Source organism: Hippocampus bargibanti, linkage group LG02, assembly GCF_051943395.1.
Source record: "Hippocampus bargibanti isolate YZ-2025 linkage group LG02, ASM5194339v1, whole genome shotgun sequence".
Lineage (NCBI taxonomy): Eukaryota > Metazoa > Chordata > Actinopteri > Syngnathiformes > Syngnathidae > Hippocampus > Hippocampus bargibanti.
The window spans coordinates 18,924,577-18,939,552 of record NC_142735.1 but is presented as its reverse complement, the minus strand read 5'-3'; the positions used below and the strand labels follow the sequence as shown (position 1 = coordinate 18,939,552).

The 14,976-nt window shown below is 43.6% G+C and overlaps 1 protein-coding gene across 3 annotated transcripts in view; it reads right to left on the bottom strand.

The window, feature by feature from the left end:
* Positions 1 to 448: 448 nt before the first annotated feature.
* Positions 449 to 14,976, bottom strand: part of LOC148901795 (disks large homolog 3-like) — a 72,728-nt gene continuing 58,200 nt past the window's right edge. For 2 of the 3 annotated variants that reach the window (XM_088989824.1, XM_088989825.1), the window contains 10 exons: positions 10,648 to 10,824; positions 9,929 to 10,004; positions 9,065 to 9,167; positions 5,176 to 5,217; positions 4,905 to 4,955; positions 4,396 to 4,497; positions 4,140 to 4,312; positions 3,933 to 4,042; positions 3,760 to 3,851; positions 449 to 3,685 (listed from right to left, as the gene is read on the bottom strand). In XM_088989824.1, coding sequence (XP_088845950.1) covers positions 3,579 to 3,685; positions 3,760 to 3,851; positions 3,933 to 4,042; positions 4,140 to 4,312; positions 4,396 to 4,497; positions 4,905 to 4,955; positions 5,176 to 5,217; positions 9,065 to 9,167; positions 9,929 to 10,004; positions 10,648 to 10,824 — 1,033 coding nt within the window. In that variant the 3' untranslated portion in view covers positions 449 to 3,578. Of the gene's footprint in view, positions 3,686 to 3,759; positions 3,852 to 3,932; positions 4,043 to 4,139; positions 4,313 to 4,395; positions 4,498 to 4,904; positions 4,956 to 5,175; positions 5,218 to 7,105; positions 7,152 to 9,064; positions 9,168 to 9,928; positions 10,005 to 10,647; positions 10,825 to 14,976 lie in introns of all 3 variants that reach the window. The other variant, XM_088989826.1, reaches the window with a different exon arrangement.

Here is a 14,976-nt window from a genome sequence, read left to right as displayed (position 1 = left end):
GGGAATTTGGGGAGGATGGATTTGAATTGTTTTACAACATTGTGTTGATCTAACCACACACTTCAGCGTGTGGTTAGAATCTCTGCTAAATTATAAAATGGGACGCGGGAAATTCGTGTCGGTAAACCACCTAAAAAGTTTCACGCATAATCGCCACAATTAATTACTTCATCAGTCTTTGTTTCATTCATTCAATGCCTCTCATATCAAATCTATTTAGGAACTACAAACAAAACTATGAAATCAGTTTAGAGAGACAGTAAAAGTGTTTTGGTGGGGAGATTTTTGAGAGTGGAAAATGCAATATTTATTTCAGATGTTCTGCCAAAATAAAATAACCATAATAATTTAGCTGAAAACAAGAAGTAGACAATTTGCTGTGTTGGGCCACAAAATAAATTGAAGTGAGTTTGACCATCGTGCAATAACAAGCATGTGGAAATCATAACTGAGTCACATATTTTTATTTCCAAACAAATAAACTCTTGTCAAGTCCTCCCAAATAATAAAAGCCCAAAGGGGGGGGGGGGGGGGGGTGTATAATAATGGTGTATATAGTAGGACGGCAGTCACCTGGCGAACTCGGACAAGGAAGCCCGATTGGGCCTTGACCGTCCCGACAGGCTGGAAACCATCTGTGGCCACAAGGAGACAATTGGACTGTACAATCAAAAGGGTTCGTGTTTGCAAGCACTTACTGCACACATGTGCCATAAACAGAACATCCCCTCCGCCCTCCACACAAAAAAGTAAAATGATGTCATTTGGTCAACCTCATCAATGATGCGCACACACACACGCACAGGTGTCCATCTTTTTTGTTTGTTTTTACATCACAGTCTCAAAATGGACAAAAGCAGAAAGTGAAGTCTTTGGGCTTGGACATGGCTGACTGAGGTCGGTGATACCGCACGGGCTTTTTTTTCATTAACAGTCAGCTTGGATTTCACTTCGTCCTTCATGAATGACACTGCAAAAAGTTTGGGAGATCGGGCTTTGGCGTGAAATGGCAGCATGAACCGAAAATGCGCTTTCAATGCCTTTCTGCGATATGGACCGACCATCCATGACCGCTTTCATTTTAGATTTTGGTTGAAGCCTTGCCACGGATTAAACTGTTCGGTCAATAAATGCATCTGGACTAAATAAGAGTTTTTCTTGTAATTCAGATCATTTATTGCTTGCTTATTTAATAATACACACACACAGGAGGAGTGCCTTAAAAAACAGTGCACATTTTAATTCAATCTCAATAGTGAATAAATATAATTGTTTTTAAAAATCTATTATATATATATCCAATAAACAAATTATTATATAAGTGAAATGTTCGTTCAAAAAATTAGTTCTGTGCGGTTTGATTGAAATCAAAGGAAATCAGACCTTTCTTAAAAATGCTCAACGGCAAACATGTATGTTTAAAAAAAAGTGAAGCAAATTAATGTGTAGAAAAATAAATGTATTAAGTTGGAAATACCCTTTAAAAACAACTCCAAGATTAATTTGTAACTTTGTTAAATAGAATCAAGATATGTTCCCCAAAAGCCCAATACCTCAAACTTTTTGTGAGCAAATCTATCTAGATGCCTTCGTTGGATACACGCAGACGCTTTGACAAGAGGGCCCCCGCTTTGACTGAGACCTGACGTAATCCATAGGCAACACAGCAAATATTTTTGTTGTTTGGAAATAGCTTCCAAACTTGACTTACCTGACATTTGTAGTCTTTAAAACGTATTCTGTCCCACTTTCAATCACACATGCATGAAGCATAGGTGAGGGAGGGTTAGGGGGGGGGGGGGGTTATATATATATTGGAGGGATTGTTTGTGGTTTTATTTACATTGTACAGCTAGCACACCCTTTGAAACAGTCTGCAAACAGTTTATAAATGGCTGTGTTCCATTCAGTTACTCCCTGAACTCGTCGGAGGGGGATTACACAGGTGATGAAAGCTGCTTGTCTGGCAAAGGAGAGTAAAAGAGGATCAATGGAGGGACTTGGGGCGGGGTCGGGGTCGGGTGGAGGGACCCAGAGTGGTCAAAGTTGGCACTTCCTGTTCGGGGGTTTGGCTCTCTGGGGAAGGAGGAGAAAAATGAGAAGATCCCTTTTCACAGTTGAGCTTTAACGGTAAGAAGCTTGCTTGTCGTGCTGCATTTCAGGCGGCCTCGCAGTCGTATGTTTGAGATTCCTGAACTCAGCCCAAACCCAAAGATCTTAGTTTTTTGTTTAACCCTCACCAATCCGGTACACAGCACATCATGAATAATTCATATCGATATCACAAAGCTTTTAATTAGGCTCAACTTTAGTGTTGTATTTTGTTGGACAATCCAAAGCAGCTCTTTTTTGTTTTTTAAATGGGCATGACATCCAGTACAATAAATGTGTTCTACCCGTCATAAGGCTGCCGATAGGACAGTACCGTGCGACCAGTAAATCAGAAAACCCCCCCCCCCCCCCCCCCAAAAAAAAAAAAAAAAAAAAAAAACACTTTGGAAGGCAAAGCGTGTAAGAGGGTGGTCTGCAGCTCCACACTCTAGTTTGTTGGTGGCTTGGAGAGTGGCGGCTCAAGGAAATCCTAATTTTGGTGGATAAATTGTTGTCATCGTAGTGGTTGTGGGGGTGCAATCATACTCAGAGGATGACAACAGTTCGTCAATCAGTATTTGGATGTAAGGCAGTTTGGTGTTTTGCAGAGCCCACTTACACGTCTCCACCCCCACATCCCACCTTGACCCAAAATCAGCTCCAAAAAACAAAAAGAGACAAGAAAAACACAAGCCAAGAATAAAACAAGAATGATAAGCCCTCCAAATGGACCATTCTAGTGAAGTGTAAAACATTTTTTTCTCTCACGCGCTCTCTCAATATATATATATATATTTATATGTATAGTAAAATCTGCAGGATTTTATTCATCTTGTGATGTCACAATAGAAATCTAGGGATTCTTCCTGTGGAGATGATAAATAATTCCCTAGAAACTACAGTACCGTCAGTAGGGCTCCGTTAATCCAGTCACTTGGGGGGCAAGACAAAAACAAACAAAAAAAATTAACAACCCAAAAGGTCTCATCTTTGCGGTTTTCCTTTTTCAATGAGATCGGATGAACATTTACAAAGTGTTCCAAGTCGATGTGATTCGTCTCTGTTCCCCCTGCATCTCCTTTCTCATTTTCTGTCTTTCTCAACGTGTTCCTCGTGAAAACATTTCCACCTTGCGTCCGTTGACCAATAGGAATGATTCCCGATTGCCCCCACCCCCTCTTTTTTTTCTCCTGTTTTTGCTTTCTTTCCACATGACCCCTCCCCCAAGAAAAGAGGGGTCTCCGTTCCGGTCTGTAGTGCATGGCGTTGAAAAATTCATGCAGGGGGTGCACAGTCACAGTAATCAATGGTGATAAGACTTTGTTTTTGTTTCCATTTAGAGAGTAACAGAATGATGAGACTAAAACTTTATATGAAACGTTGTAAAAAGAAGGGCGGTTGAGGGCATTTAGGCATGGTGGGTGCTTTGGGAGCGGGGGACTCTGCAGCGATGCAAAGTGGTGGCGGCGCCATGGTGGGCGGTGAGCTCAGAGCTTCTCCGGGGACGGGATCCAGATGTACGGGCCGGACTGCTCCTCGATGATTAGCTTGATTTTGTTGTAGATTTCCTCTAGCGAGTCTCCCTGGACGATAGCTGGCCACGCGCACACAAAAACGCATTGACGCTCGGTCCAACGGTGAGAGTCAAAGAGTGAGAGCGCGCCTTACCTGTGAAAAACTCTCCAAAGTCTTGCTCCAGCTTGACGGCCTTGTCGAAGACTTTGTTGGCCTGCTCGTACGTCTGCCGTTTGTTCATTTCCCTGCCGTGCCGGGACGTCAACGGGAAAGTTAGGCGGGAAGTCGGCCGGCGCCGTCGCTTCAACTGCGATCGGAACACTTACATGAGGGCTTCGATGGATTTTGGTTTAATAAAGATGGCGATGGGGTAAAGTTGTGCTTGCTGCAGTCGTTTGATGGCATTGCCCGACACGTCCAGGATGCAGTGCTTCCCCTGCGGACGATGACACACACGATATTGGATGTCCTCGATGAGGCTACCGAATTGGATGACCAGTGACAACAAAGAGGAGCGTATTTTTGCGACGTACCCGTTCGGCCACAGTTCTGACAGACAGGATGCTGGTTCCGTAAAGGTTCTCGTTGAACTGTCCCGCCTCGATGAATTTATTGTCTTGGATGTCTTTCTCCATTTGCTCCCGCGAGCCCACAAAGTGGTAGTCCTGACCGTCCATCTCGTTCTCTCGCCTCGGACGGGTCGTGTCTGGTGGGTAGAAAGTGAAGCGCAGCTTGGTTTGGACACTTTGTGCGGGTTGGTCGTGCGCGCGTGAAGTGCCGTCAACTCACGGGGTACACAGGAGCCGAATTTGTGAGGGAACTCGGAGATGAGGTCGTCATTGACGCGGTCCTTCATGGGGCCCAGGATGATCACGGGTCTTGTGTAGTGAACTGAGGCGGACGCAAAAGCGACACAAACGTCAATGGCTCATTTCACCTGCACCACTTTGTCTTCTAGCTTCATGCTAACGTGAACGAGGGAAGAATACTAGCATCGATGATGTCATTGTGAATCTTGAAGCCGGCTGGATTCTCTCGCTCTTTCATGTCTCATTGTTACATCAACAGAGTGTATTCTACAAGCCCATCCAAACGCACTCAGCCTCTGCGGGTGACTATAAAAAGAAATAAACTATTTGACCCCCATTAAGTTGAGGCAGAATAAGACTGGGGAAAAAAAATCAAATTAAAAGAAACAAAACAAGCCAACCCACAAGCTGCACTGAAGCAGAGTTGCAACCATTTGAAAATTGCATTCCCTGACAAAGACGATGCAGTGTGATTTGAAATGTACTCACTTTCTTGTCGGATGACCGGCTCATAGGAGAGTATTGTGTCTTCCTGTCCCTCTGCAAGAAAATGAAAAACACACATTAAGTCATCAGATGGCCGCTTACACCCTGCTGGCACGCCAACACGTTTTGGATTTCAAATAGTTGGCTCTGTTGCTTCGCCACCCTTCTGTCCTTTTTGTTGCAAAGACGACGCCTCAAAAGACCATTTGTGGAACCCCGCCCGCAACATTTTCAAACGTGTCAATCAAGCGGAGAGGAGACCGAGGCCACTCACTTGAACTGCTCTCGCTGTCGCTCGTGTTGGACGTCAGGCATTCTGAAAAGGGAGGAGATCAAAGGTTGCAGATTAGCTGAGAGGCAGGGGTGGCGGGGAGGCGCTTTTTTAAGCGTCCGCCGTCACGTCAGATCAATTACAAACCACGGGATTGATAGTCGTAATCTTAGTCCAGTGTTTCCCAACCTTTGACCCAGGCCGTATTCTACTTAGGGGACGACTTCAATGAAAATGTCACAACTATAGTCCACAACTATAAAAGGAATGACGGTTTTGTTTCAATGATCAGACTTCCTCAACTATTAGTGGAGCATTTGCCTTTTGTCCATGTTAGCACTTTGTTACAGCTTCAGCTGTTGAAGCACTATATAAATCAATATGTATTTATTGTAATTGAATTTTGTACAGCCGCCCCCTTTTTCGAGCTCAGATACTGCCCATATAACTGAGGAATCAACTCTTTTTTCCTGTTGAATGAAGAGATTCTAAGATTTCTAACACTGTGTGGAATGTTTATGCAATCCTAAAAGTCAATAAATATTCTGTGGGTCCTGCAATTTGAGTGAAAATTACAAAAACCCTGGCACTGGAGTGGGCACATTTTTGCACATCGTCTGGCAGTGAATGAGTTAAGTAATTCACGGCATTTCATTCGACTCAATGAAATGTGATGGTTTCGCTACAGCCTGGTGGTTTGGAATCACTCTTCTAAGTTAACCAAGAAAGGAAGAAGAAAAAAAAGTGGTCAGAAAGAAAGCAGAAGTCGTGCTGCGCGTGGCAGCCATGCAAGTGTCAATAGCGGGAAGCGGTTTTCAGTGTGGGCAATTAGAAATCAAGCGTTCCCTGCCAAATGAGACGCAATCATACCCCGAACGCCGTTGCCTCGTGCTACACGTGTCATCACGTCGGGGGCGATCGAGAGAAAACGGGGAGTGTGCTACTCCAACGACTGCTGGAGAGAAACAGCAGCCGGGCCTGCACTTTGTGATGTCAGCATTGTCATGGCAACAAGCAGCTCCGGTAACGGGGATACCCGTGAGCGCATCACCTTTACCAACACAACTCCCATTGTAGTTAACTAACGGCCATTGTCACACACACGAGTGCAATGATTGTTGACTTACCGAAGCTTTCTGGACAAAAGTTTTGGGACACAGAGGATTGTATGCATTTGGATTGGATTTGCCTTTATTAGTCTCACAGTGACATTTAAAGTCCAGAAAGATTTTGTCGGGGTGCGCATATTCCAATGCTAAATTTGAGGATCCCTCCCCCTTTGTAATCAGAATACGAAAGCCTTTGACAGTCCCACAATGGGGAAATTTGCATCAAGCAAGCAATCTAATCAAGCAAGAAATCTCTAACACGTAGTCGCTCGTAATGATCTTTTGGTGCAGGGTATATTACCCTCAAAGCAAACAAAACTGTCCTCGAAGCAACATAAACAGAAGAACAGCACTCCTGCTGGTTAACTTGAACACTCGCTGACCACCAACACAGTTAGAATTACTGTCGACGTTATGTTCACATTTCCGTTCGGCAATCAAATGCTAACGACGCACAGAATCCAAAGCTCTTCCACTAGATGGCAGAAGGTACAATGAATCCAGCCATCATCATTCACACAAATAGAGTAAAACAAAGGTTCCTGCCCAACTAAACAGGTCCTTATTTCCGCAGTAGTACATTTGGAAGTGAAGGGAGACCTGCTTGTCTTTTCTTTTTCAAAAAAGGTTGGAGACTCCTTCAACTCCAAATTCTCCAACCTGGCAGCTCTGGTGGCACTTTGGTGTCCCAATACAATTGTCCGTTGAACCTGAATCCATATTAAGAGTGCGTGTACAGTGAAAATTTTGTGCGCCGCCATGACGCAGCCCCACCCCACCCCCCCTTGCTCGACCGGTGCTCAGGGGACAACCATAACACTTACTCAAACTCTTTGATCCATAAAAGTCATCGCTTAACCCCGGGAAGTCCTAGATGTCCCGACAGGTGAGAGCAGAGAACAAAGACAACAGAAGACAGCAGACAGGAAGAAGAAGAGGTTAGTGATAGTCGGGGCAGAGAGGAAGTGGAGGAGGAAGAGGAGGAGGAGGATGTGTGTGCTTGTATGTTAAAAACCACTGTGCATGTATATATATGTAATCCATGTGTACATCAGTGCTTTGTGGCATTCTTGTCCTGGTGTAAGTCATGCAGAGGCTCAGTTGTTAGGAAGTGTGTTTGTGTAAGTGACAACAACACACACAAAGTATGCATGTGCCTGCACACACCAACTCCTCTTGGAGGGCAACAGATAGTCAGTCACGTGTGGCAGAGGTACACGGAAGTTAATTAATCACGCTGAAGTCTGAAATTTGACATTATGGGTTTTACTGCATCAAAAATCAAGTTGTGCCAAGAGTGAATTTGAAGCTAGTGGGGTCAAGTCATACAATCTTGTTCAGTCACAAGAAAAAATGCCCACGTGAGCCCACTTTGCCCTCAGTAGTCGGACTTGCGTTAGTCTACAGTCCCATACAACACTCCATTGTGTGTATTTTTATTGTGATGTGCGAGTTTTTGGGTTAGTCGCATCGCTAGGCTAATGGAGCATAAGTGACCAAAGACGTTGCTTTTCTATCTATGTCGGTCGGCCTTGCACTTTCCAGGCATATTGTCACTCTAAATTAACATCTGGATACATCTCAGGTTAATTGGTCATGCCTGGTAAACTGGGCACATGCTCAACAGTCGACACGGAAAATCATATCAACAATCTTTTGCTGCTGACACCAGATTTGTAGAATATCACCAGACTTTTAAACATATCCAGGCAAGATTTGTTAAAGGACAACCGACACCACTTTTTTTGTTTCCAAACTGACATCAGAAAAACGTTTTATAGCATCTAAAATACCCTAGACACGCTGGATGATATTTTTAGTGAAATGCAAAACACCAATAAAAATGACTTAGTGTCCAAAAACTACTTCAAATTGAACCCGGAAGTGGCCAGTTTCAGAAGGTCCCGCCCCCTTGTTCGTGATGTCACGCCAAGATGTCTGGCCTTGTGAATCAAAACAATGGCTTCAGATTCGGAGAATATGCTTTCTTGTCACTCATCCAGTTATGAATATGATTCAAATAGTTCTGAAGAGGAAAGCATAAATGTTTGCAATCGATTAAAGAACTCATTCCCTGTCATTTTGAGGCATCTGGACAGAAATGTAGTACCCAGAAAATGCAGAAAATGGCGCCAAAATGGGCTGATTTGTTTGCTGGGAATTTGCGTCTGCGAATATCAAATAGTAGTCTTGGTGCAACACACAACGATTCACCATTGCGTTATTCATGTGTTTTCTTTCTAATTTCGCCATCAACACGGGTCAACACGAAGTTTTCAGACCAAACAAAGTAGCGCAAAATGCATTGTGTGTCCTTTTCTGAGTCAGGGGCGGAAGTTCCTTCCGTGACATCAGGACTCGTCACCAACTCAAAAACAAGACTTCCGGAATATTCAGCGCAAGTCTTAAAACGTAAAATATAGCTATATGTGGTGGAATCTTTGTAAAATATGCTCAGTAGAAGTCATTTGAAGCGATTTTACAAATTATGGACACAACTTGTCCGGAGGCGTCGGTTGTCCTTTAAGTCATGTTGGTCAAGTCAAAGTCAAGTCGGCTCTTTCCCAATTTTTAGCCAAAGCAAATAGACGTAACAGTCCTAAAATTGCGCTCCCTCTGCCAAGTAGCCCATGGCCCACCACAGCGGCATGAGAGTGAAAGGAAGGAAGGATAACGGATGGACAGACAGAACTAAAGCGTGAAAAGAGGAAAAGATAGGATGAAAGCCATGAGACCGACCCCTTCCCCTCCCTCCCCATTTGCGTGACGCAGCTGGTACTCACGTTCAGACGCCACCAACTCCTGCACAATATTCTCCTTGCTCTTGTAAAACGGGAACTTTCGCGACAGGTTGAAGCTTTTTTTGCGCTTTACTTTGACCGGCTGCTTTGTCCACGGGGGAGTCATGGAGGGAGGAAAAGAGGCATGGAGGGAGTGAGGGAGGGGAAGATGAGAGGGCAAACGCACACACGTACAGACACACACAAAAAAATGGATTTCAATGATGGTACTCAACACGCATGCAAAACAATAAAATGGAACATACATCAAATTATAATAAAATGAGAAATAGGTCATGGATGGGTATGAACAGCTTTTGTTTCCAAAACACTGTTTGTGCTTCCAATTCACACATGATCAAACACGTTTCCTCATATAGTGGCCGGCCGGCATCATTGAAAGCCATTTGAACTGGTCCAGTATTCACTATCCCTGTGTGGGTTTGTGCATGCAAATGTTTGTTTCGGCCCCAGGAAAAACTAAAGTAATGTCAAACTGGGACACAAGTACCATTTTTTTGCTGACCGTTAGCTACCGTTAGCCAGTAGTTTTGTGACGACTGCCATTTGTCGGCGACTGTTCATAAAGTTCTAATGTCTGTTTGCGTAGCAATGACTATAAAACCAGGCAGTGAGGACTGTCCTATTTTTTTCTGAGGTGGAACAGAGTTTAAGCGAAAGGAAAAGATCCACTTGCCTCGAGGCCACTACTTGAGGAAGACGCGCTACATACATACTCACCCAGTGCAAAATATTTTTGGTGTAGCGTGTGACTGGCGTGTGTCGTGCGGTTGGTATTGTGGCAACATGACGGCTCCTCGTGTGGGCTTTCCGAGCGTTCCCACAAGGCTCGTCCGTTCTACTTACCCTGTTGGACTCAATCATGCCTGTCCGGGCGTGGAACTTGACTGTTTTTAACCTGGCTCGCTCCTTCTTCTCCACTCTGGACACAGGAAGTTTCAGAAAAATCAAGTTTTGCTGTCAAGTGGCATTGAGAGCACAATGCTGTGACAAAGTTATTCTTAAATAAATAAAATGAAATAAAATATATTATTATTATTCACCATCTTGCTTTTTTTGTGAGGTGCAACACGTTAACTCATTCACTGCCAGACAATGTGCAAAATAGTGTTCACTGCAGTGCCAGGGTTTTTGTCATTTTTGTTATATGGGTCTGGAGTCATCTGAGCTTGAATTGGGGGCGGATGTCCAAAATACAATACTTACTGATTTGTACAGTGCTTCAACAACAGCTGAAGCTGTAACAAAGCGCATGGACAAAAGGCAAATGTTGCTCCCTCGTGGATGGGAAAAACATTGCCAGACCAGCGCTTAATCTCCACCCCCCGCAAGAAAAATCAAAACCCGAACAAATTCGGGAATGGCGTTGCGCATCACACTTTCCAATTCCCGAATAAATTTGGGAATGGCAGCAAATTAGTTAATCACGCTATGACATTTTCTGCTTCCATGTCTTAATTTCATCTTTTCAGTAACATCTTGTTATTCCTCATGATTCAGTTGCCTCTGTTTGGCGGGGTGGATTTTTCCCTCCGTTCAAACATATAAAAGAAGCTGAAAGGTACCTTTTCTTGCTGGGAATGACCCCAATCTGCTCACTCTCCCCGTGAGGTGTCACCAGCCTGGCCTGCCACCACTCGTCATCGGAAGCGTTGATCACGTGGAGGATGTCGCCATAAGAGAAGCTCAGGCCTTGGCTGGGCAGGCAACTGTCCCTCGTCCGGTCATAGTCGAACAAAGCTCTGCAAAGAAAAACACAAAAAAGAAGCTTTCAATTTTTTCGCTGAGTGTTTCACTCCAGACACGACTAATCGATTTACACTTTGACCGAAATGTTTTGGGGGCAAGTTGAGCAAAAGTAGGAAATGTCCATTATTTGTTTCCAAATACTTGTTTGTATAATGTTCCATTGGATGACTAATTTTTTGTTCAAATGACCTATTTATCTGTTACCCGCGTTCTTTTCAAATTATTTTCACCGTAGTTGCAAGGCGCACACATACGCACCCAGAAAACAATGCCACCGCCTGCTTTGCATTGGCACAGCCTCAAGTATCCGCTCTGTGTGTTGTCAGTCTAAACGTGTCATCATCATGTTACAAGACTGCACATTCTTCATACCTGCTTTCCAGGTTCCAACTCAACTGGACCAACGCCAATACAGGATTTTCCATTGCAATCCCAGATTCATTGACAGGGCACGTTTAAAAACAATGGCCGAACTGTGGCGCTCGTTGCTGGACTGTTTTTCCTGCATTTCGCCCCACTACAAAGCTCACCTTGCAGGATCAGCGCCTCCACATTCCTGAGGCGGGGCACGCGGGACATGCATCGGCTGGATAGTGAGACGGCTTTTGCAACATTGCTGCGCTCTTAGTAAGCGGCACAGGCTAGGCCCTACTTGTCTCCCATAAGAGCCCGGATACAATCCAGCCTCGTATGTAGTGGGCCCATATTGAGTGCAGGAGGAGACTCGAATAATTTGGGCGGGGTGGAGTTACGCTTCCACTTTGATCACCTTGACGTGGCTCACCGGTTCCACCGCCTTTATTTGCTGTCTTATGATGATAGTAACCACTCTCAGTCTACAATCTGATGTCATAATCAATGTGGGCTTGAAAAGGAGGGAAAGGAGCACCGTTTGAGCAGAAAGAAAATAGAAATAAACAAATAAAAGATCATTGCAGCGACGCCACGTGACCGAAACCAGAAAGCAGGTAAGCAGGGGTGTTTGCTACACAAGGCCAAGGGCACTTGGACAACAAAATCCTAACAGAGGTCAATAGAATGTCAAAATAATGTGAGAAACAGCCACTGTTTTTATGGAATGTTCTAAAAAAACATCGAATGAGCACTTCAAATGATTTAAAAACCCTCCACAACTAATACATCCACGGTTAAGTGGATGACCTATGCCAGTGTTTGACATAGCGTCTGCCCGGTGGCATACAACTTTTACGTCGGGCGTACAACTTTCAAAACGTCTCGGCCAGCATGGCCGACAAAGTTCTTCAAGAAAAAAAACAATCATTTTTTTTCAAATCAAACGTTTGTTTTATTCAATAAAGCAAAAGCCCCAAACAAAATGCTACAAGCCAAGCAGACGCCTCTTTCTCAGCAGGTTTCAAAACACTCAAGTACACTTTTCAGTCAGGGTGTAGTCCGAAGCACGAAACAGGCTTCTGATTGGCTGCCGGTGCCGCGTATGCAAATTGCCAAACGAACGAAACAGCCAATCAGAAGCCTGCTTCAGACTACACCCTGACTGAAAAGTGTACTTGAGAGTTTTGAAAGCCGGTGAGAAAGAGGAGTCCACGTAGCTTTGAGCAGACAACCCAACGCGATCGTTGCATTGTTCACAATAATGACAAACGACAGCTGGAGCAATGTCTTCAGCGTGGGTTATTTACCATAAATTACGCAAGGGAGCATTTGTGGTAGGTAGTTCCTTAGTTTAAAAAGAAAAACTTTATACTTCGCAACAATGTTTTTTGGGCGATTACACATCTTTTTGTGTTTTAAGTTGTGAAAATTGGGGCAGGCAACTTTATGGCCGGGCCGGCAACTTGTCGGCATTCCAAACATTTCATCAATTTTGGCCTGCATACAATTGGTTAGTGTCACAAGTTAATCTTTGTGGAATCAATTCGGCTTTTGCTGTAACACATACAAATATATTTATTAATGTGTTTTAAGCATATTCAAAAACTGTTTGGAGGCATGCATTTTAGTTTCAACCAATCAAGTTGGGCGAGTTGTTTTCCTAACCTAAAATTGTTTAAATGAAACTTTCATTCATTTACTCTGTAATTCCACATCAAGTAAATCAATGTACTGATAACTACCCGGCTCCAATTCAAAATTAAATACTTGATTTCAATAGCAGCCAATGAAGTCACTCAAAATGGAAGCCCTGCAATGCCACCACCCCCCCATGTCCCAGTTAAAAATAATCGCTTGAGCCGTTGCATGTTTTGAGAACAACACCTCTCTAACAAGAACATTCCACAAGAGTGTGCTGGAAAGCCAGTCCAAGCTTGTGTAAGGCACCTCCACGGCACATGCATGTGGATTAGAGCGGCGGTGAAAAGAGGCTCCACTGTCCACGACTTGACAAAGCAACACTTTCCAAAGTCCTTTTATGAAGATGCATACATGTCATGTTATGGGTTTACTTGGCCTTATTGTTGGTATGTTGCAGAACAAAACGTGTCATAAAAAAACACATACACTTCACGCCCTCTACAATGTTCAAAATTGCCTAAATAGACTCAAACTCCTTGAGTTTCTTCAAAAGATGACCCTGCGCCTTTATACGCCAGTGTGCCTTATGTGTGAAGTCATATTGAGCCACAACAGGTCTTGCAATGACTGTCAGCAGCCACTGACTCCATTTTTCCCTGTAGAATTCATGTGTAACCCCAGACTACTGCAGGGCCCTATAATGTGGTGTGCCGTATATTTGGAAAACTTTTATATATTTATATATTATGTTTGGAAAACTTTTCTTCAATTCATTATCGTCCGGTATGGCTTATATATGGAAAAAAAGTTTCAAAATACACCATTTATTGGGAGTGCGCAGTACACTCCGGTGCGCCTTATACATCGGAAAATACAGTATTGATGGTTTAAACCTTATAGAGGGGAGCATGAGACAAACATTTTCTTTTGGTGTTCCCACTAGTCTCAACGGGGTATTCTGGTTGATAGTGAGTATTCAAGTAATCTATTGAGTAACCTTACACAAGCTATGTGTCAAAGGCTTTTGAGACAAGATAAACACCCCCCCTCCCCCGTTTTCCACCAAATAATAATAATAATAATATAATACATTTCCCCATTGTGGGGCTATTAAAGGCTGTCTGATTCTGATAACCCCCTAAATCTTATCGGTTTTGATGCTATTAAAAAGTCCAGATTTTTTCAGGTCTGAAAGAGATCCAGTGCAAATATTTTGTTTCACAAATGTTTCAATATACAGTTAAGTCTCGTTATATCGATATCGGATATATCGATAGTCCCGGTTATATCGATACTATTTCTATGCACGCACGGAGAAAACTGACCCCTGGTGGAGTCCCACCTCCACCTTGAATTCCTCAGTCACACCAACAGCACACCTCACAACTGTCTTACAGTCATGATACATGTCTTGCACCGCTCTGACATACTTTTCCGTCACTCCAGACTTCCTCATGCAATGCCACAGCTCTTCTCTGGGCACCCTGTCATATGCTTTCTCCAGATTTACAAAGACACAATGCAATTCCTTCTGACCTTCTCTGTACACCTCTATCCGCATTCTTAAAGCAAAAACTGCATCTGTCGTACTCTTTTTTGGCATGAAGCCATACTGCTGCTCACAAATGTTCACTTCTGCTCTTAGTCGAGCTTCAACTACTCTTTCCCAGAGTTTCATTGTATGGCTCATCAACTTTATTCCTCTGTAGTTAGTACAACTCTGCACATCTCCTTTGTTCTTAAAAATGGGCACGAGTACACTTCGTCTCCATTCTTCAAGCCACAATGTGCGATTACAGTGAATGAAAATAACGATGATTCCCAATTGCATCTCAGATATCCACACCATTTCTTCTCCATTTCCTACTTGTGTGCGATGTGTCACAGATGTTATCAGAGCTTTTCATTGGTCCAAAACTAAGATAGGGAGCGGAAATCAGCCATTTGCGTTAAAAATGTTGAAGGAATTATTTGCAGTTAAGACCTCACACTACAGGTCACAAACCCCCAGTTTGACTACCAGCATGTCCCGGAGAGATTGGAAAATACTTCTGCCCCATCTCAGACTTGGCACTTGGTGGTTGACTTTATTTGTAGGCTGGAATGAAGCAAGAGGAGTCACCGTTTAATCCTTGCAGGGCAACAGTGTG